We start from the raw sequence: 23,329 nt of genomic DNA, 5'->3' as shown, positions 1-23,329 counted from the left end.
CAGGAATTTTAGGCTAAAAAACCTTCCGAAAAGCACAGTAGGTATGGTCAGCTCCTTATTTAGATGTTTCCCAGTAAAATAGAGTACCTCCAAAGATGATTTAGGGGTTTATTCCTTCTCCACAAACAGGTTGAGGTAGATGAGCTCCGACAAGCCCACCTTTCTGCTAGTCTTCTAGGCAGGAAGAGACCAACCTCCTACAGGAAGTCACTAGTCTAGCAGTTGTCACTTCCAGACTATTCCTCCACTGCCTTCTGCCTGCTAAAATTCTTTCCCTTAAGTTCCTAGTATGTGCCTTAACAGACAGCCTTCCACTTCTCTTAAATCTTATCCTATCTCTATCCTTTTCCCATTATAGAAGGAAATTCCCCTCCTTTTGTTTTGATGTAATCAATCCGTGTTTACCTTGAGATGTGCAGGGATAGACAGGCCCGCAGAGAAAGGAAGTTGAAACCAACAAGATGGGAAACTGATAAACTGATTCCACAGTCACTGTCCCCCCCTCCCCATAGTGGTGCCAGGCAAATTAAGGAACTATGATTGGTTCCTGAGATGTGACCTGGGAGAGCTAGTGGATCAGGAGAACTGCTTATAAAGGTGAGACCAAGGCTCTCTTTAGAGATGCTCACGCTCTTCTGAGTGGAGATTGAAACCTGAGGGAACCTCTTTCAGTGGTGAGCTTCAATCCATCAGAAAGTCACATTAGGGTATTTAGCTAAGCTACTCTTTACCTCTTTCCTGCATTTCCCTCTCTTTACTATCACTACTTTGATGTAATAAGCTATTAGCAGCCTCATAATTTAATTTTAATTATTATACTTTTTTAGTTTGAGGAGGGAATGGAGAGAGAGCAATACCTAGACATTTTTACGTAACAAACTAACAAAATTTAAAATAAAAACAATTAATATACACCTTATGTTTTTTTTTTGTTTGATTGTTTTTACATCTCTGTAGTCATGGAATGCTCTGATATAGTATTAGTCTGTTGTGTTCATGTACCATAATTTGTTATCCATTCCATGATCGGTGGGTACCTCCTTTGTTTTCAAAGGAAATTTCTTCTTTGCTACTCCCTAAAAAATGCTATAGTGAATCTTTTGGGGTATATGAGTCCTTTCTGTCCTTGACCCCTAGTTTATGGAGTATATGCCCAGCAAAAGAATATCTAGCTCAAGGGTCAGGTGAGGTCAGTGGATTGAGAGGCAGGCCTAGAGAAAGAAGATCCTAGGTTCAAATCTGGCCTCAGACACTTCTTAACTGTGGGACCGTGGGCAAGTCACTTAAACCCCATTGCCTAGCCCTTACTGTTCTTCTGCATTAAAACCAATAACAGTATTGATTCTAAGATGGATAGATAAGGGTTTAAAAAAATTCCAGTTCAAAGGGCATGGATATTTTATTTTTTATTTATTTTTTTAATGTTATCATTTGTTTATTTAATATTAGACTCACAGAATTTCTGAGTTGCTAAGAATTTCAAAAGCTATATGACTCAGTGCTGAATCAGAATCCCTGCTGCAACCTGATTTTTTCTTGAAGGTATATAGTGGAGAGGCAATTTTTACAAAACCAGTACATTTTACTTTTTATTTATTTTTTTGGAAAATTTTATTTAATTAATCAATTTATAAGATTATTCATTAGTTACATGAATCATATTCTTTCCCTCACCTCTCCCACCCCTTCCCATAGCTGACGTGCAATTCCACTGCGTTTTACATGTGTCCTTGATCAGAACCTATTTCCCTGTTGTTGATGTTTGCATTAGGATGATCATTTAGAGTCTGCATCCCTAATCATATCCCTCTAGACCCATGTAATCAAGCAGTTGTTTTTCCTTTGTGTTTCTGCTCCCACAGATATTCCCCTGAATGTGGATAGTGTTCTTTCTCATAAGTCCTTCAGAATTGTCCTGGATCATTGCATTGCCACTAATGGAGAAGTCCATTACAGTCAATTCTACCACAGTGTATCAGTCTCTGTGTACAGTGTTCTCCTGTTTCTGCTCCTCTCATTCTGCATCAGTTCCTGGAGGTCTTTCCAGTTCAAATGGAATTCCTCCAGTTCATTATTCCTTTGAGCACAATAGTATTCCATCACCAACATATACCACAATTTGTTCAGCCATTCCCCAATCAAAGGGCATCCCCTCATTTTCCAATTTTTTGCAACCACAAAGAGCACCGCTATCTTGTACAAGTCTTTTTCCTTATTATCTCTTTGGGGTATAACCCCAGCAGTGGTATGGCTGGATCAAAGGGCAGGCAGTCCTTTAATGCCCTTTGGGCATAGTTCCAATTGTTCTCCAGAATTGTTGGATCAAGTCACAACTCCACCAGCAATGCATTGATGTCCCAACTTTGCCACATGCTCTCCAGCATTCATTACTTTCCTTTACTGTCATGTTAGCCAATCTGCTAGGTGTGAGGTGATGCCTCAGAGTTGTTTTCATTTGCATTTCTCTGATTATAAGAGATTTAGAACACTTTTACATGTGCTTATTAATAGGTTTGATTTCTTTAACTGGAAATTGCCTATTTATATACCTTGCTCATTTATCAATTGAAGAATGGCTTGATTTTCTGTACAATTGATTTAGCTCTTTATAAATTTGAGTAACTAGACAATTGTCAGAGGTTTTTGTTATGAAAAAATTTCCCCAATTTGTTGTTTCCTTTTGAATTTTGGTTGCATTGGCTTTGCTTTTTAATTTAATGTAATAAAAATTATTTATTTTATATTTTGTAATGTTTTTCTAACTCTTGCTTGATCTTAAAATCTTTCTTTTCCCAAAGATCTGACATGTATACTATTCTGTGTTCACCTCATTTACTTACAGTTTTCTTTATGTTCAAGTCATTCACCCATTCTGAGTTTATCTTGATGTAGGGTGTGAGATGTTGATCCAAACCTAATCTCTCCCACACTGTCTTCCAATTTTTCCAGCAGTTTTTATCGAATAGTGGATTTTGGTCTCAAAAGCTAAGATTTGGGGGTTTATCATAGACTGTCTTGCTGAGGTCACTTACCCCAAGTCTATTCCACTGATCCTTCTTTCAGTCTCATAGCCAGTACCATATTGTTTTAATGACCACTGGTTTGTAGTATAGTTTGAGATCTGGGACTGCAGGCCCCCTTTCTTCCCATTTTTTTCATTATTTCCCTGTATATCTTTGATCTTTTATTCTTCCAAATTAACTTGGTTATGGTTTTTTCTAATTCAGAAAAAAAAGTTTCTTGATAGTTTAATGGATATGGCACTAAATAAACTTGGATACGATGGTAATTTTTATTATGTTAGCTCATCCTCCCATGAGCAGTTAGTGTTTTTCCAATTGTTTAGATCTAGTTTTAATTGTGTGGAAAGTGTTTTGTACTTGTGTTCATATGATTCCTGTGTTTGTCTTGGCAGATAGATTCCTATGTATTTTATATTATCTAGGGTGATTTTAAATGGAATTTCTCTTTCTAATTCTTACTACTGAGATGTGTTGGAGATATATAGAAATGCTAATGACTTATGTGGGTTTATTTTGTATCTGGCAACTTTGCTAAAGTTGTCGATTATTTCAACTAGTTTTTTAATTGATTTTCTAGAATTCTTTAAGTAGACCATCATATCATTTGCAAAGCATGATAGCTTGGTCTCCTCATTGCCCATTTTAATACCTTCAATTTCTTTTTCTTCTCTAATTGCTACTGCTAGTGTTTCTAGTACAATGTTAAATAATAGAGGTGATAATGGGCATCTTTGTTTCACTCCTGATCTTATTGGGAATTCATCTAGTTTATCCCCATTGCAGATGATGTTTGCTGATGGTTTTCGATATATACTGTTTATTACTTTTAGGATAATCTCTTTTATTCCTATATTTTCTAGTGTTTTCAATAGGAACACGTGCTGTATTTTGTCAAAGGCTTTTTACTGCATCTATTGAGATAATCATGTGAATTTTATTGGTTTGGTTGTTGATATGGTCAAATATGTGGATGGTTTTCCTAATATTGAACCATCCTTGGTATTGGTGTAATAAATACCACCTGATCATAATGAATAACCCTTGGGCTGAAATCTTTTTGGTAGTATTCTATTTAAGATTTTTGTATCTATGTTCTTTAAGGAGATTGGTCTGTAGCTTTCTTTCTCTGTTTTTGACCTGCCTGGCTTTGGAATCAGTACCATATTTGTGTCATAAAAGGAATTTGGTAGAACTCCTTCTTTGCTTATTATGTCAAAGAGTTTGTAGAGTATTGGGATTAGTTGTTCTTTGAATGTTTGATAGAATTCATTTGTGAATCCATCAGGCCCTGGGGATTTTTCCTTAGGGACTTCTTTGATGGCTTGTTTAAATTATTTTTCTGGTATGGGGTTGTTTAGGTATTCTGTTTCTTCCTCTGTTAATCTAGGCAATTTATATTTTTATAAATATTCATCCATATCACCTAGATTGCCATATTTGTTGCCATATAATTGGGCAAAATAGTTTTTAATGATTGCCTTAATTTCCTCTTCATTAGAGGTGAGGTTTCCCTTTTCATCTTGGATACTGTTCATTTGTTTTTTTTTTATTAGATTGACCATTACTTTGTCTATTTTGTTTGTTTTTCAAAATAGCAGCTTCTAGTCTTATTTATTAATTCAGTAGTTCTTTCACTCTCAATTTTATTAATTTCTCCTTTAATTTTTAGGATCTCTAATTTAGTTTTCATCTGGAGGTTTTTTGTTCACTTTCAAGTTTTTTGACTTGCATATCCAAATTCATTGACTTCTGCCCTCCCTAATTTGTTAATATATGAACTCAAGGATATAAATTTCCCCCTGAGTATTGCTTTGGCTGCATCTCATAGATTTTGAAAGGATGTCTCATCGTTGTTATTTTCTTCAATGAAATTATTAATTATTTCTATGATTTGTTCTTTAACTGATTTTGGAGAATAATGTTTACTTTCCAATTAATTTTTGAATTGGCTCTCCGTGTACCCTTACTGGTTATTATTTTTATTGCATTATGATCTGAAAAGTTTGCATTTATTATTTCTGCTTTTCTGCATTTGTTTGCCATGGTTTTAGGCCCTAGTACATGTTCAATCTTTGTGAATGTACAATGTGCTGCTCAAAAGAAGGTGTATTCCTTTTTGTCCCTATTTATTTTTCTCTATGTATCTATTAACTCTAATTTTTCTAAGATTTCATTCACATCTATTACCTCTTTCTTATTTATTTTTTGATTATATTTGTCTATATTTGATAGTAGTAAGTTCAGGTCTCCCACTAGTATAGTTTTTCTATCTATTTCATCCTTGAGCTTCATAGTTTCTCCTTTAGAAATTTGGATGCTATACCATTTGGTTCTTACATGTTGATTACTGATATTTCCTCATTGTCTATACTGCCTTTTATCAGGATGTTCCCTATCCCTTTTAATTAGATCTATTTTTACTTTGGCTTTGTCAGATATCATGATTGCAACTCCTGTCTTCTTTCTCTCAGTTGAGGCCCAACAGAATTTGCTCCAACCTTTAATTCTAACCTTGTGAGTGTATTCCCACCTTATGTGTGTTTCTTGTAGACAAACTATAGTAGGATTTTGGTTTCTAATCCACTCCTCTATTTGTTTTTGTTTTATGGGTGAGTTCATCCCATTCACATTCAAAGTTATTATTGCCACTTGTGTATTCCTGTAAAAATAGACTTGAACTCTGGACTTCAATCCCCAGAAGCCCTTGCTCCACTTCCCCAGAATGATTTGTATTCTCACATGGGCCGAGATTGAGAAGGGATTTAAACTGATTGCAAAGGCTTTTGTGGCTCTTTTTTGGACTTCTGTTTTGGGAGCAGACGCGGCTCTTCCATGATGTGAGATTATCTTGTCTAGGCCTCTCTGGCCTAGGCACGTGTTTCTTATCCTGTATTTTCTTTAATCCTTAATCTTTAATAAACCTCATAAAATATAATATTCCTTGCAGAGAGAAACTAATTTCTACCTGCCTCAGTCTCCCCTAAATTTTAATCTTTACATTCCCTAGTATTTTGATAACCTCTCCTAATTCTGTCTTTCTTTTGCTATCAATCCTTTTAAACCAGTGGTTTGCTTCTAATCATTCCCCCTAATGCCCACCCTTAATATGCTTCCCTTTCCGTCCCCTCTCTTTTTGTTCCCTAATTATTTTTTTAGGGTCTGTTAAGGTCCCTTCCCTGCTCTTTCCCTTCCTTTTTGTACTCCTAGCCCTCCCCCTTAGTTTTACCTTCTCACTTTCCCTATAGGGTAAGATAGAATTCGATACCCCAATGGATATAGATGGTCTTCCCTCTCAGAATTGATTTCACTGAGAGTAATGTTTAAGTGTTACCTGTTAGCACTCTCTTCCTCTCTTATAAGAATATTTTTCCCCTCCCCTTCCCATGTGCCTCTTTGTGTGGTATATCCTATTTATCTTATTTCTTCAAGTTTCTCTTGGTGCTTTCTTCGATTCCCCCCTCCTTTTTTTCTTTTTTCTTTTTTCTTTTTTTATATATCATCTTATACCACTTATTATTCCAATCTCTTTCTGTGAATAATTCTTTTAATTACTATAATATTGAATATAATTTTTTAGACTTACAAATGACATCTTCCCCATATATTAACATAAACAATTTGATCTTATTGAAGCCCTTAAAAAGAAAGATTGAATTAAAAAAACATTTTTCCCCTTTCTCCTCTCTTTCTTATTTACCTTTTCATATTTGTCTTGATTTTTGTGTTTGGATATCAAACTTTCCACTTAGTTCTGGTCTTTTCTTTACAAATACTTAGAAATCTTCTATTTTGTTGAATGCCCATACTTTCCCCTGGAAGCTTATAGTCAGTTTTGATGCGTTGATCCTTGGTTGAAGACCCAATTCTCTTGCATTTCTGAATATCATATTCCAAGCCTTGCAGTCCTTTAGTTTGGAAGCTGTCAGACCTTGTGTAATCCTGATTGGTGCTCCTTGATATCTGAATTGTGTCTTTTTGGCTTCTTGTAAAAATTTCTCCTTATGTTGGAAGCTCTTGAATTTGGCAATTCCATTCCTGGGAGTTATCTTTTGAGGATTTAGTGTAGAGAGTGTTCTATAAACTCTTTCAATGTCTATTTTTCCCCCTTATTCAAGAACATCAGGGCAATTTTCTTGGATAATTTCTTGTAGTATGATGTCAAGATTTCTGTTTATTTCTGGGTTTTCAGGTAGACCAATGATTCTCAAATTGTCTCTTTGTAATCGGTTTTCCTGATCGGTCATCTTGTCAGTGAGATGTTTTATGTTTTCTTCTATTTTATCAATCTTTTGACTTTTCTTTTTTTCAATTCTTGCTGTTTTTCAAGATCATTAGTTTCCAATTGCCCAATTCTGGTCTTTAAGGCCTGGTTTTCTGCTATAATCTTTTGATTTCCTGCTATAATCTTTTGATTTTCCTTTTCAGTTTGATCTATTGTGCCTTTCATGGCTTCCAGCTGTTTCTCCAATTGGGAATTCTTGTCCTTTCAACTGTTATTTTCTTTTTGATCTCTTTCCAACTTTTCTTGCCAGAAGGCTTCCATCTTTTTGGTGAGCTCCATTTTAAATTCTTCAAGAGCTTGTGACCAATTACTATTTTGGGGGGAAGGTTTTGGTGCATTTATTTGTATTTCCTCTTTAGTCTGAATTTTTCCTCTGTAAAAATTATCTAGGGTCAACCTTTTCTTTTTCTTGGTGTTGGGAAATTGTTCCTGGGCACTGTTTGCCATCACTATGGTGTTTTTCCCTTCCTGTTCCAGTCAGAAATCTGAGTGAGGAGGGCAGGCTCTCTGTGTATGGAGCTAAGGAGCAAGGATTTTGCCTCAGGCCAGCTTCTGCTCTTTGCTGCCCTTCTCTGTGCTATCTCCCTGTTGGCTCCCACAGTCTGAGCTCTTCAGGCTGCTGGGGTTCATGTTTAGCTGCTCTCAGTGGTAGGTCTTTGGTAGTCTTAGTCAGCTGCCAAGGACCTATAGGTGCCCCTTGCTTGCTCTAGAGGTGCCTCTAGCTCCCTCACTGATTCTAGCATGGGTTGACTCTGACTCTGGCTCAGTAGATGGGGTGGGGGAGTGTGTATCAGCTCGAGTTTTTGTGGAAGCTTTTTCACCCCCTTATGGTGTGGAAATATCCAAATCTCACATACCTTCAATGCTGTGCCCTACTGTAGAGTCCCTTCTTTCATATCAATTTGGTTTTTTTGGCCTTTTGAGGTAGTCGATATCAGTAAGTGTTTAGGAGAGGAAGAGTCCTGTGTCTAGACTGCTGTCATGTTTATCTGGAAGTCTGGCATGGATATTTTAGCTAACTTTAAAAAAAAACATAATTTCATACTGTTTTCCAGAATGCAATAATTCACAATTTCTCCAACAGTTCATTAGGGTTCTCATCTTTCTACATTCTCTTCTACACAGACTATTTCCATCTTTTCCTATCTTTGCCAGTTTGTTGGGTAGAAAGTGAAACATTATTGTTTCAAGTTGCATTTTTATTTTTTCCACATTTTCTTTTTTTAAAGTCAAAATTCACATTCTATTTAATATAGAAATTTAATGAAATTACTAGTTTGCTTTTCTCCTTTACTGAATTTTTGTTAGCCTACTTTCTTCCTTCTTTTTCTTCTATCTCCCCTTTCCACAAACACATGCATATGTATTTGTTTCTCAATTCTTCCTTTTTCCTTTTTAAGCAAGATCTTTGGGAAGATAGTCCAAGAAATAGTATAGGACAGTGAAATAGAAGATTTTGGTGAGACTCTTGAGACTTTCTAAGTAATTTAGACATAGTTTTCAAAAGAAGAGACAGAAAAAAACATTTTAGAAAGGATAAAAAGATGATGGAAAACTTAGAGCACAGTTGTTTAGGTATGTTTAGTTTAGCAATAAGCAAAGGTTATACACAAGTAGCCAAGAAGGACATGTATTATAGTATGGGACAATAACTAATGTTCATAATTATTAATTCTGAATTATAAAAATATTATATTTTATATACAACCTAGTATGTATTATCATACATCAGGCAAAAAAGGAGAGATTATAGTACTTACAGATAGCTGTTCCTATCCCTATGCATGTTGGGGCTTTCAATTCTAAGGCATCTTTGTTGGCTCTGTTCTGTCTTGAATATTATCACCACCACACCATATCTATATTAGAGTGATGTTCCCGATTTTCTGTATTGACTTAAGTGTAGAAAAGACTTTCTTTGTCCAACTGAGTTATGCTTAGTTTTTTAAAGACACTTTACTGAGAAATTAAGGAAAAACAAGATGGACTACAGAAGCATAGACATGGACAAGTTTGAAAAATAAAGGTTTCGAATCCAAACTTAACTAATAAAAATGAATTTTAAAAATCTTTTTTTTAAACCTCGCCTTCCACCTTAGAATCAATATTATGTATTGGTTCTAAGGCAGAAGATCAGTAAGGGCTAGGCAATGGGGATTTAGTGGCCTTTCCATGGTCACATAGCTAGGAAGTGTCTGATGCCAGATTTGAACCCAGATTTGAAGAATTTAAAAAATCTTAACTAATAAAAAGCCATATATCTGACTACTATGAGGATTTATGGGCAGCTCAGAGGCATAAGTAGAAAAAGCACTGAGCCTAGAGTCAGGAAGGCCTGAGTTCAAATCTAGGTTCAGGGACCAACCAGCTATGTGACCTTGGGCAAGTCACTTATTTGCTGAGGGCCTCAATTTTCTCATCTGTAAAATGGGAATGATCATGATACCTACTTCCCCAAGATTTTTATGAGTATCAAATGAGATAATATTTGTAAAGAGTATGGTTAATGGTAAAAGTGTTATGTAAATGCTAGCTATTATTATTTTTATTATTAATAGTAATAAATGAAGCACTCCCATAACTGGTTCTTTCCATCACTTTCCCAAAAGCCTATTTCAGTTGTCAGGCATTTCTTCTTCTGGCCATCCTCGCATTCCCAAGAAAAACATGGATTCAAATCCTACCTCTGACACTGACTTGCTTCAGTAACCCTTGGCAAGTCATATGACCCGTTTGAACCCTTGTCAGTTGCATGAGTTGCAGTCTACATTGTGGCAAGGCATTCTTCCATTGGGAGCCTCTCAGGCTGGTTGAACCACAGGACCTTCAGGTTTTTATGTTATTAGGGACAGGTGATGGAGACTAGATCTGCAATTTCAGTGCGATAGGGAACTCCCAGATGAGGAAACTCCCTTTACCCCCAAAATAAACATATCTTGCCCTACATCTACAACTGAGTATTTATAGGCAGATCAGGGACATTTTCAAGCTCCCTAGGTACAAAGAGGAGAGCTGTATAATGAAAGATAGCCACAGAACTTTTAAATATTCAATTACTGAATAATATGGAAGTAGGTATCGAGTGATAATGCATATATATATATATATATATATATATATATATATAACCCAGTGGAATTACTTTTCAGCTCGGGGGGGGGGGTGAGAAAAGAGAGAAGGGAGACAACAAGAATCATGTAACCATGGAAAAATAGTTTAAAAATTAAAAAAAATAAAGTTATCATTGATTTCTTAATTGTTAAAAGTAAATAAAAATTTAATTACTTTTAAAAAGAAATGAACTGACATAGAGTAAAATCAACAGAACTAGGGAAAATGATGACTGTGTGTGTTAGAACATTCAGGAAAACTGAAGGGAAAAGTGAGGTGCTAATATAGTATAGCATATATTGATTTTATAGCACGTGCTGACTGATGATTTACCATCAATGTTGTGTGTTTAGATCTGGCAGTGTGGAGGAAGTCTTGAGATCCACCCTTGTTCTCATGTTGGTCACGTCTTCCCTAAGCAAGCGCCTTACTCACGGAATAAGGCTTTGGCTAACAGCGTCCGTGCGGCTGAAGTCTGGATGGATGAATATAAAGAAATTTATTACCACCGTAATATGCATGCACGTAAGGTGAGTTTGTAACTTGAATTCCTGTGTAATGAACCCAATAAGAATCAATTTCATTTTGATTTTCCTCTATTGATGCTGCATTAAAGAATGGTGTTTTCCCCCTCATCCCTGCCACCTTTTTTTCTGGCTCATTAGCTCAGCTATCTTCAAGCTGTTTTACTTCATAACTAGATTGAGAAAGGATTTCTTCTGCCTCTTGCAAATGCAGCTAGGCGGTGCAGTGTATGGAGAGCTGGGCCTAAAGTCAGGAAGACCTAAGTTCAAATCTGTCCTTTTAAGATACTTATTAGCAATGTGACCTTGGGCAAGTCACTTAAACATGTTTTCCTCAGTTTCCTCATCTGTAATATGAACCACAGAAGAAAATGGCAAACTACTGCAGAACCTTTGCCAAAAAAAACCCCAAGTGGGGTTATAAAGAGTCAAACATGACTGAAATGAATGAATAACAATCTTTTTTTAGCCTTGGATCTTTTTTTGTCGAGTGACTGATAATGGGATTTATAAAAGTCTAGTTCTTCTGCTCTAACCTTCTTGTTCGAAGTTGTATTGCTCTATATCATATTAGTAGGTAGGACATCCTTTTTATCTCTACATATTTGTATATTCTTTGACTCCATACCAAGCCCAACTTCTAGGGGTGATTGATTGGGTATTCTGCCTGCTACTCCTTAAATGCAAATCATTTATACACCCAATATTTATTGAATGTCTTTTGCATTTTATAAGTATTTTTGGAGTTATAAAAAGATATACTAAATGACCCTTGACTTTAGAGAGTTTAGAAATCCAAGTAAGGATACAGTATGTGCATATGTGAAAAATTAATACTGATATAAGAGCTAAAATACAACTAGGCATGTGTATAAGCCTTACATGGTAAGCCCAGGCATATCCCAACGTCTTCAAAAACATTTTTTATATTTTGTGTCTCATTTGAAAAATGTGCATTTTTATGTAAAATTTAGTTAAACTAGTTAAGAGTTTTTTGATTAATGATTAAATATTCAATTAAGTGTTTTCCTTAAAAAACTTTTTAAATCCTTGGGTTCACATGCTTATGAAATATACTACATAATACAATCATGTAGCAGCAAAAGAAATGATGAGGGATTGCTTATGATTGAATCCATTGATCCTAAGTGCCAAAAGATTCTATGAATCCAATAGAAAGAAATTGATGTGGGCTGAAATGGTCATGGAAGAAATGGGATTTAACTTGGACTTTGAGAGAGTTAGATTTGGGATAGATGAAGGTGAGGGTATGAATTTTTTTATTAAAGTTTAAAGAGGCTATTATGGAAGGTTACATTTAAGCTCTAAGACTGACTGACTGATTGATTCTCCCTGAGGAACCGTATGGAGATGTAACAGAAAGGCTGCAACTTCGTGCTAAACTTAAATGTAAGAATTTCAAATGGTTCCTAGACAATGTATATCCAGAACTTCATGTACCTGAAGATAGACCTGGCTTCTTTGGAATGGTAAGCAAAGGACTTTGCTGTTGTGACAAGATGTCTCTTATTGCCTAGATCCTCTTTTTTCTCTTGAAAGTAATTATAATGATGAGAATTCTTGGGAATTTTACATTTTAAATTAAATCTTATTAGTTATTATCATATAATATATAATTATTATAATTTAAATTTAATCTCAAATTTAAAATGTTAAGGATTGGTTGATTGCTTTGAATGAATGTGATCCTCTTGACCAGGATTCCTGACTTCTCCTTCATTCCCTTCTCTGTGCCATCACTGACTGACTCCTTCTTTTCCTGCTGTTGATGATCTTGCCTTTTCCCTGGTCCTTTGGCTGGTTAGCTGTTTTGTCATTCTCAGACTCTCAGAGAATATAGGTATTTCACAAGAGACGAAGGTTTCTTTTTGAGTCAGCCAAGTGGCACAGTGGGTAGAGCCCTAGACTTAGAGTCAAGAGGACCCCAGGTTCAAATTCTAGCTTAGACCCTACTATGACAAGGAGATTCGTCTTTCGGTGCCTTAGCCCTTTCATCTATATAACGAGGGGGTTGGACTTGATGATTTCCATGATCCCTTTTGGGTCTAAATTTTAAAGCAGTTTTTAGAATTTCCCCTTATTCCTGCAAGACAGGGTTGAGGGGGGTATTTATTCCCAAGACCGAGTGCAATCAGGATTGGATTATCAATAGGTCCTGAGGAGATAAGCATTGTGTTCAATTCATTTCTTCCAGCTTAATTTATTAATTAATATTAAATTATTAAGCACCTACTGTAGGGCAAGACAGGTGTTAGGTCAGTCAGTAGACATTTGTTAACCACCTGAGTGCTAGGCATAGGTACAGAGATAAGAATGATTTTGCTTCCTGCCCTGAAGGAGCTTCCATTCTTTTTGGGACATATCCCAAGTACAAATATAGAGGGAAAGGGAGAGGTACTGGACCTGTGGCCTCACAGTGTAGGGTGGCACCTCACTGGCCTCTTAATATCTTCAGGAGTTGCCTAGAGCCCTGAGAGCTTAATTGATTTGCCCACAGAGTCAGTGTGTGCCAGAGCTGGGCTGGGTGATGTAGAGTGCCCAGCCTGGATTCACAAATATTCTTCTTGTTGAGTCCTCAGACACATATTAGTAGCTGTTTTAAACCTGTTTGCCTCAGTTTCCTCATCTGTAAAATAAGCTGGAGAAGGAAATGACAAACTACTTAAGTATCTTTGCCAAGAAAACCCCAAATGGAGTCACAAAGAGTCAGATATTATTGAAAAACAACTAAATAACAACAACAAATCTCAAGTAATTTTTGTGGTGGGAGGAGGGTGGCCCTAGCAACAAGGAGGTTTAGGAAATGCCTCCCATACAAAGTGTCACAAAGAGAGATGTGTACTTTGGGCATTGGGTGCAGCCTGTACAAAAGCATTGAGTTGAGAAAAAGAATGTTTTGGGTAGAGAATAGCAAGAAGACTGTTTTCTTACAAAGAGACAAATGAAAATGAGTGTTTTCTCTCAATGAGCTTACATTCTATTTTCAGTAGAAGTGGCTGGCATGCCAAACGTCTCTCTCCTTTCCTATTTCTGGCTGGGATCATTTCTCTGAGGTGAGGTATCAGGATTTCTTTTCTCCCTTCCCTAGCCTTCCAAAAGCATATTTATCACTGTTGGGTTTTCAAATAAAAGAGAGAGGACCAAGCTTTTTTTTTTTCCCCATGATTTTTACTTTGCAAAAGCTTACACATCTACTTGGTTTGACTGTCTTTGCACAGCACAAAGCTAGATTTGTCTGTTTGTATATGTATCTTTGTCTGAAATAATATTTTGATATGTTCCTTCATTTAGTTAAAGAACAGAGGAATGACAGATTACTGTTTTGATTATAATCCTCCCAGTGAAAATGAAATAACAGGGAGCCAAGTCATTCTCTATCCCTGCCACGGAATGGGACAGAACCAGGTGAGAATTTTTCATTGGCATTAGCTGGGGGAGGGATAACATTTGAATTAAAAAAGTGAATTCAGAATTGTTTGGAGATGGACCACACTATTGCAAGGTTAATCATTTCTGTAAAAATAATAACATTTTCCCATTTATATAATACTCTCCAATTTTCAAATTGCATTATATATTTATGTTATTTAATTATCACAACAGTATTACCATGAGGGAAGAGGGACTAGTATTATCCTCCCTTTGTAGATGATGAAATTGAGACCCAGAGAAGTTAAGTAATTAGCTCAGGCTTACACAGCTGGTGGCATTGCTGGGCTTCTGAATCTTCTTTCTAATAGATCACCTTGTCTTTGAAATTTGTGCACCAGATTCTTTTCCTAGTTCAAGTTATGCACTCTCTAAGTCCCTGTGCTTATTCCTCCTCCTCCCCATTTTAGATTTTTCTCTGTAGTCAGGACTGTTCCTAGAGGATGGAGTGACCAAGGCAGCCAGTAACCTTAGTTCTGACTTTAGTTCCTGGAAGAGAGAAATGATGGACCAATCTTGACCAGGATTCCCTTTTTTCCTTTTTTCGTCTTATGCTTTAAGGCTATATATGATGGTCCTCTGTTTTTTTGGAACAGTAGAAAGAGTGCTGAATTTTGAAGCACAAGTCACAAACATTAGTGTCCTCTGGGACAAATACAGACCTTTCCACCTTTAAATTGGTGATTCCAATTGATGATTAAAGTCTGTAGCTAAATCCAACTGAAAAAACAAAACATAGGACCTAGAAGCCTTTCCTTTCAGTTTCATTTAGCCTTATTTTTACAAATGAGGAAGGTGAGTCCCAGGAAGGTTTCAGTCTCGTTATAGAATCTCCCCTCTCCATGCTGGAATGCACCCCCTTCCTTGTGGGAGCCCTCCCTCCCAAACTTATGTTCAACTACTTAGTAGTTACACAGGATAAATTATTTTTTTTCAAACCCTTACCTTCCTTCTTAGAATCCAATTCAGTCCAGGTATTAGTTCCAGGGCAGAAGAGCAGTAAAGACTAGGCAATGAGGGTTAAAGTGACTTGTCCAGGCGAACATATCTGAGGCTAGATTTGAACTCAGGACCTCTAGCTCTAGCTTTCTATCCACTGAGCCACCTAGCTTCCCCCATTGATTATTTTTGGTAGTTATTTTATATATACTTAAATAGGTTCCCATATTATCATGTAAGCAGCAGGGCTTGTTGGCGTGCCTAAACCACAGAGATAATAAGCAGAGGCAGTTCTGCACTGTGGCGGATTTGTGTAACATCTGGTTCCTTAGATTCATATTTTTTTTTTCCCTTTTGAAATTCACACGCAGAGTTTTGAGGGTTAGGCAGTGTGGAGGACCAGGCTGTGTTCTGACCTTCACTTTCACAGTCCCGACTTCACTCCTCAGGCCTTGGCGCCCCCTGCTGGAAGTCTGTGGGTATGACAAGGAGCTTGTCCGGAGATGGCAAGGATCCTCCTCCCCATTCCCCCAAGGGGTTAGGGAAGTGGGGGATTCTCCTTGGGGATCTTTAGAGAACTTTATCATCTGGCAACATTTATCTCCCTAATTTTTAATGACCTCTGCGCCTCCACCTAAGGCGTCTACTTTAACACACATAAATCAAGGTTATTTCTTCCCTTTTTTTAAATTAAAATTTTTTTTAATTTAATTTTTTACTTTTTCCTCCTCATTTGAGCCAGCTAGTTACTCCAGAAATATGTCAGGGCTGACTGAATCAAGAGGAATTTCCCATCCTTCAGTCAGGGAAAAAAAGCAGCGAGAAATTGAAAAATAGCCTTGTTTTGTTTTGGTACAAATTGGGACTAACAGGCCCTAGGTCTAAAATGGAATTTTGGTATTTTTCTTATTTATTGAGTTCATTGATTTGAAAGGTTGGCTTTCAGATGGTATATAGAACAGTGCTGGGATCCAGCGAACTGAAAGACGCAAGTAAACTGGTGGCTGAGAGCATTCATTGATTTTTTTAAAAATTAAAAAAGTTTTCATTTAAAAATTTTTATTTATCTTTAATATTTTTCCATGTTTACATGATTCATGTTATCTCCCTCCCCTTTTCCCTACCCCCCCAGAGCTGACAAGCAATTCCACTGGGTTATTCCTGAGTATTCATTCAATACCTATTTCCATATTATTCATTTTTACAATAGAGTAATCTTTTAAAACCAAAATCCCAAATAATGTACCCCTATAAACAAATGATAAATCACATGTTTTTTTCTGAGAAAATCATTCCTAAGCAAGGAAATCTAAGAGGAATTGAGATCCAAAATAAGAGAATTCTTCATCTTTTTTTTTCTGTTTTGTTTCATGGACACCTTTGGCAGTCTGGTGAAGCCTATAGATCTTTTTCAGAATTATGTTTTTAAAAGTGCATGATAAAATACATAAAACTACAAAGGACAAAAATTATATTGACATAAAGTTATCATGGGGGGCAACTAGGTAGCACAGTGGATAGAGTGTCAGGCCTGGAGACAGGAGTTCCTGGGTTCAAATCTGGCCTCAGATACTTCCTTAACTCTGTGACGGTGGACAAATCACTTTGTCCCATTGCCTAGACCTTACAGTTCTTCCTTAGAACTGATAATATCAATTCTAAGACAGAAGGTAAGGGTTTTTTTAATTTAAAAAATTTAAACAAATTAAAAAATTTTTAAAATTGTTATCAAAATATTTTTAAAAGCCAAATTCCAAAGTTCAGAACCCATGATTTAATTGAACCTTATTCCCCAAAGTATTTTTATTATGGTACTTGCTTGTCCATCAGACCCTCTATGACTCCTGGATTCAGCCATCCCTGACACATTTCTGGTGTAACTAGCTGGCTCAAAATGGGAGGAAATAACCTTGATTTATGTGTGTGGCTCAGACCGTTAAAGCAGACGCAGAGGTAATTAAAAGGTAGGGAGATAAACTGTTGCCAGGTTATAAAGATCCTAAATGTCAGGCATAGAAGATTATCCCATTATAAAATGTGGAGCCATGATTTGTTTTTGTGATTTGATTCAAGTGAGATAGAAGCATTGGAGGTGGGGAGACACTGAAGAGTCTATAAGAATTGCTTGATTTTTGCCTTTGCGTCTCCAGCGCACAGAGTAGACACTTAGTAAATGCTTATCATCTTGTACTTAAAAACTCTGGGACCTAAATAGAAATTTTATTCATCCACTTAAACTTTTAGAATTCAGCCCAAATTATTAGGAGGAGATAGTTCCTCCCGAGAAGCTAATCTAGTGAGTCAACAAGCATTAAGTGCCTGCTGTATGCCAGGTGCATAGAATATACTAATACTTTAAACAGGGATGTTTCTATCTCATGTTCATATCTCATGTCTGTATAGTTTAACTCTCCGTTCCCTGTCTCATTTTTTCATAGTTTTTTGAATATACTAAACATAATGAAATTCGTTATAACACGCGCCAACCGGAAGGCTGTGTAGCTGTTGACGCAGGCACAGACCATCTGACCATGTATCTCTGTTCTAAAAATGCCCCAGAAAATCAGAAATTTATTTTCAAAGAGGTAGGTATATTATTGCTTAATGCTTTAATCTCTTCTAGTACTAATTGGTTCTAAGTGGTTGTACTAACATAAAATGCCATTTATAGTTGTGTCTACAGAAATATCTGTGAGAGAGAGTTAGATTTTGTTTTTACTTTTTGTTTTCCCAGAAAGGGGGAAGGTTAGGGAAAGGAGAGAAAATTGGATTTTGTTCATTGAAAAAAAAAATTTGTATGAGTTAATACAGGGCTAAAAGAGAAAAACACAGACAACAATTTATGCAGTTAACAATAAAACTATACAAAAATAATTTTAAGAGCCATAAGAACACGTGTGTGTGTGTGTGTGTGTGTGTGTGTGTGTGTGTGTGTGTGTGTGTGTGTGTGTGTTTTATTCTGTACCTTGAGTCCATCATCTCTCTTAGGAGAGTCACTATTCAGTCCTCTGCGGAATTTTTCTCTTTTGTTGATCTTCTTGAGATAGAGAACTAGTAGTGGTATTACTGAGTCCAAAAGAACACATTATTCTTGATGAGCATTCTTCTTCCTCTGTGTTTTCTGTAGAGGTATGAATTCTGTCTAATTCTTCATTGTTTTTCTCCTTTTGTCTCTTCTTATTCTCTCTGCCTGCCTGAAATCGCATGTCTAACGGGTCCCTCAGGGAATGTCAGTGGCTCCTGGTGTCTTTAGGATAAAATACTCTTCTTTTTGGCATCGCCTCTTCCCAAATCTGCATCTAAAATAGCCTTCAGGACCCATCGCGTCTTCCTGCTCTTTACATGCCCTCCTTTTAGACCCAGGTGACGCGCTTCTTGTTCCCTCTCCCACCTCTTTTTTGCAGACCCCACGACTATACTTTCCTTCTCCTCCCTGCCTCGCAGAATCCCCAACTTCGTTCCAAACCTAACTCGGGTGCTGCCTCCGAGAGAGGGTCTCCCGCATTCCTCGACTAACAGCTTGAGTGTTCTGTCCACCTCGCAGTACTTTATATTTACTCTGAATATAGTCATCTTGGTCCGTGGTGCTTCCTGAGCTCGCTGAGGGTCAGGACTGCGCCGGATGCCAGAAGGACCAAATCAGCCGAGCGGGCAGAAGCTGGACAGGACGCTCGTCCATATGCCAGAGTTCTGGGAGGATGTGTTGGAGGAAGAGGGGCAGGTCTGGCCGAAGCAGAGGAGGCTCAGGGGGAATAGGATAACTAACTTCAATGATTTAAAAGACTGACGGAGAAGAGAGATTAGACGGGAGCTCAGAGAGCAAAATCAGGAGCAAAAGAAGACCAAAGGAGGCAAGATTTAGGCTCCCCAGCGATCTGAGGCATCTGGAAGTGGCGGCTCCCCTTCAGAGGCGTCTCCAGGAGGATTGTGGGGGATCGTTTGTCCGGGGTGTGGCAGTGGCCATTCCTTCCGCTAGGGCCTGGACTGGACGGCTGCTCGGCTCCCGAAGCTGCTCCTCTGGCACGGGGCTGGCCCATCGTGAGCACTCAGTCCGTGTGTGCTGAATGGGATTGCGTGGACATGGCTCTCCTGTGCCTTTCTCTGTGCTTTCCTCCATTCACCCTGTTGGAGTTCATCAAGCTTCTCTGCTACCCTTCCAGCGTGAAGGCGCCCAGCCCCCGAATCTGAAAGAATTGTGGACTGATTCTGGTGATCAAGGCCAGCGCAAAGCTTAAACTCTTCCACTAATTCTCGAAAAAGAAAAAATTCACACCTTGTAAAATAATTTTCTTTACAAATAATATTATAGTCAAGTTTGGTATAATATGCTCATAATGCATTGAACAACATAGCAACTAGCTACAAAGTCCTCCTGAGCATCATCATTGTTGTTAATTATCCTTAAGAATCACAGAGCCTGGGGGGCAGTGAGATGGCTCAGTGGATGGAGAGCCAGGCCTAGAGATGGAAGGTCCTGGGTTCAAATCTGGCTTCCCCATTTCTTAGTTGGGTAACCCTGGGCAAGTCACTTAATCCCCGTTGCCTGGCCCTTATCACTTTTCAGCCCTGGAACAGTATTAATTCTAAGGTGGAAGGTAAGGGTTTAAATATAATATGCCCCAGGGACGGCAATGTGGCTCAGTAGATTGAGAGCTAGGCCTAGAGACAGGAAGTCCTGGGTTCAAATATGAGTTCAGACACTTCTCTGGGAAAGTCACTTAACCCCCACTTCATAATTCTTCTGCCTTAAAATCCATACACAGTATTGATTCTGAGATGGAAGGTGAGAGTTTAAAAAAAAGTATATTCCAGAAATATTGTTGGTGGAAATAAGGGATTTTTTTGCCATCTGGTACTCATATTGACTCTATAATTAACCAGAGGTTAATTGTCTCTCTCTGTTGATCTAGTTCACAGTATTTAGTTGTTCTTTGGGTTTTGCTTTCTTTACTATGCTTTTTTACATACATCTTCCCACGTTTTTCTGAAGTCTTTATATTCATTATTTCTTAACACATGATAATATTCCATTACATTCCTTTATGACTATTCATTTGGTCATCCTTTTGTCGTTGGTCTTTTTCTTCTCCTTTTTTCTTATTTCAAATAATGTATATTTTGAGAACTTAATTTAAAATCATATTTAGACAATTTTATTGAGTTCTTAAGAAATCTTATTTAAGGAAAAACAGTAAGCTTCTTATGAAGGGTTTGATAATAGTATTAAAAACTGGTTCGTCGTTGTCCTCCATGCTCAGAGGGCCACGGGGACATCTCTGTGCTGGAGTCAGTCTGTGGAGCGTCTGACTGTTTCTGACTGTTAAAATGCTTCTCCTCCCTTTCCAGGACGGTTCCTTATATCACGTCCAGTCTAAGAAGTGTCTGCAGGCCGAGGCAAAGGCTTCCAATGGCAGCCCCGCCCCGTTGTTAAGAACCTGTACAGACTCCAAGTACCAGCAATGGTTCTTCCAGGAAAGAAGTTAACGTGTGACTGTGCGGCCAGCCAGACGACGGACGAGGGACCAGCTCTGGATTCTGGCTCCGGTTCCACCCTTTCCTGGTCGTGCTCGAGCCTACCTCACAGGGTGGTTGTGAGGGTCCAAGGAAATACGCGAAGGACTTTGTCACTGACCCTGTGACGCCGTACAAACGGAAGGTAGGACAGCGACGATCCTCAGGAGAACTTTGTGGCTAGTCGCTGTGTGTTCAGTGTCTCGTACAAAACTTGACTGGAATATTTTCATATAGAAAATTATTTTACAAGGTGTGAATTTTTTTGGAGAATTAGTAGAAGAGTTTAAGCTTTGCACTATTTATTTAAAAAGCTTTAGTGTTGTTTCAAGTTGGCCTATTTTCATAGAGAGAATCACAGAATTCTTCTTATTCACTGACTTTAAAGCAATTATCTACCAAATACTTTTTTTAGTATTGCCTATATTCTACTAGAGTGCCTTTTTTTTTCCAGAAATATGGTAGAGGTTCAATCTTGATATTTTCCAGATATTAAGCTATTTGCACAGATTTAAAAGAAAAAATATGTACTGTAGATTGCACAGATTCCTATTTTGGCCAGAATTTTCTCAGTGCATAAAGCAGTAGAGAAACTGTGTATGTGGAAAGGGATGAGAACTCCTTCAGGCCACTGGGATACTCAGAGCTTATTGGTAAATAATATTGTTTGTCTGGTACAGAGCTGGCACCATCAGCCAGAGAGTTCGTACCAGTGATACCCCAGAGCCAGAGTCCAAACCCCTGCTGGATGGCCAGATTCCTTCTACAACATTCCTAACACATGGCCATTCAGCCTTTGCTTAAATACGTCCAGTGACAGGGAATTCACTACCTCATAAGACAACTCATTCCATTTTCAGACTGAGCTGAAATCTGCCTCCCCATTAACGTAATTCCTTTTGGTCCTGTCATGACCTCTGGAGTCAGGTAGAGTAAGTTTTAGTCCTGTCCCACATCACAAATCTTTAAATATTAGAAAACAACTATTATGTCCCCCATCAGGCTTTTCTTCTGTAGACTAACCACCCTAATTTATCAGAACCATCCCTTATTCGATACAGATTTGAATCCCTGAAACAATCCACTTACTCTAATTTGTTGATGTTGGGCCCAAACTGAAGACAATAAGTGCTCTAAATATGATTAGGATAATAGAGCTGTCAATTACTCTCTCTGGACACTGTACTTCTATTAATGTTGCCTAAAACGGAACATTTGAAGTAATAACCTTATGTAAACTTTCATTTAAGACAATTTATAATGCTTTGATGTGGCTTAACCATTATCACTATTACTAATTACTACTGTGACTTTTTAAAAATGTACATATATTAAAATTTTTTGGTAAATATTAGTTTAAGAAACCAAATTAAATTTCAATATATAATTCATCATTTGAATCTGATCACTAAATTTAGTCCTTTAAAAATTATAGCAAATGCTACTGAAGTTATTTTCTAAGTGTTCTTATTTCTCCACCTGATTTTGATTTTTCTTGTAATTTCTAAATACATTTCTATGGTTTTGCTCAAGACACAAAAATGAAATCTGTAAATATGGGAAGTATGCTATTTTGAATAATGAAAAATCTTTCAAAGCAATTGCTGATTGTTATTTTTCATTTAATCAGATGTAAGATGATGATATTGATACCAAGTTTATTAAAAATTCTATGACCTTATGTTTCAAACACCTTTTTTTCTACATGTGCCTCTGTTATTTGTGGTTTTTTTGTTTTTTATTTTTCTGAGAGGTCATTACATATTTCCTGGCTGGGCTTCTGGGTGGTGGAATGGATATGCATTAGGCTTGGAATCAGGAAGATCTGAATCCAAATATGGCTCCAGATACTTGTTACTGATTGGGCATGTCACTTAATTGCTATCTGCCTCAGTTTTCTCACCTGCAAAATGGAAAGAATACCATCTACATAATAGGGTAAACATGAAGACCAAATGATATAATATTTTTAAATCAAATGATATAATATTTGCAAAGCACATAGCACTATGCCAAGCACATAGTAGGTTATTAAATCCTTTCTTTTTTCACTTTTCCTTCCCTTCCCCCACTACCTATCCTGTAAATTAATTAGCTATTTGTTCAGTTCTGCTTTAATTTGCATTTGTTCTTTATTAATATTTTTTCAGTAGCTCATTTTGTACTTCATTAATTTTCTTTTTTGCCACTTCATTGATATCCTTGAATATCACTTTCCTAATTACATATGTACTCCATTATGAAGATCCATGTTTTTAAAATGTTTTAAATCTGAAAAGAATTTCTCTAATTCCCTTACTTTATTTATGATCCAATTTAATTCATTTTTTGGCACCTTATTCAATCCATTCAATTGACAATACAATTTGAACTTCTCAGGGAATTTTAGTCTCTTCACTCTTTAATGCTGAAGAACTTCTTTTGTAAAATTTTTGGTTGTGTTCTGGGACTTGGAATTTATCTACATAAATGAGCACTCTGACATTTAA

At 37.1% G+C, this 23,329-nt stretch overlaps 1 protein-coding gene across 1 annotated transcript in view; it reads left to right on the top strand.

The window, feature by feature from the left end:
* Positions 1–22,532, top strand: part of GALNT12 (polypeptide N-acetylgalactosaminyltransferase 12) — a 56,334-nt gene extending 33,802 nt beyond the window's left edge. The window contains exons 6-10 of the mRNA XM_007498995.3: positions 10,770–10,946; positions 12,299–12,430; positions 14,253–14,366; positions 17,768–17,914; positions 20,676–22,532. Of these exons, the coding sequence (XP_007499057.1) occupies positions 10,770–10,946; positions 12,299–12,430; positions 14,253–14,366; positions 17,768–17,914; positions 20,676–20,813 (708 nt within the window). The 3' untranslated portion in view covers positions 20,814–22,532. The remainder of the gene's footprint in view (positions 1–10,769; positions 10,947–12,298; positions 12,431–14,252; positions 14,367–17,767; positions 17,915–20,675) is intronic.
* Positions 22,533–23,329: the final 797 nt, after the last annotated feature.

This window comes from Monodelphis domestica, chromosome 7 (genome assembly GCF_027887165.1).
Source record: "Monodelphis domestica isolate mMonDom1 chromosome 7, mMonDom1.pri, whole genome shotgun sequence".
In the NCBI taxonomy this organism is placed as follows: Eukaryota; Metazoa; Chordata; class Mammalia; order Didelphimorphia; family Didelphidae; genus Monodelphis; species Monodelphis domestica.
This window is presented reverse-complemented; position numbering and strand designations above follow the sequence as displayed.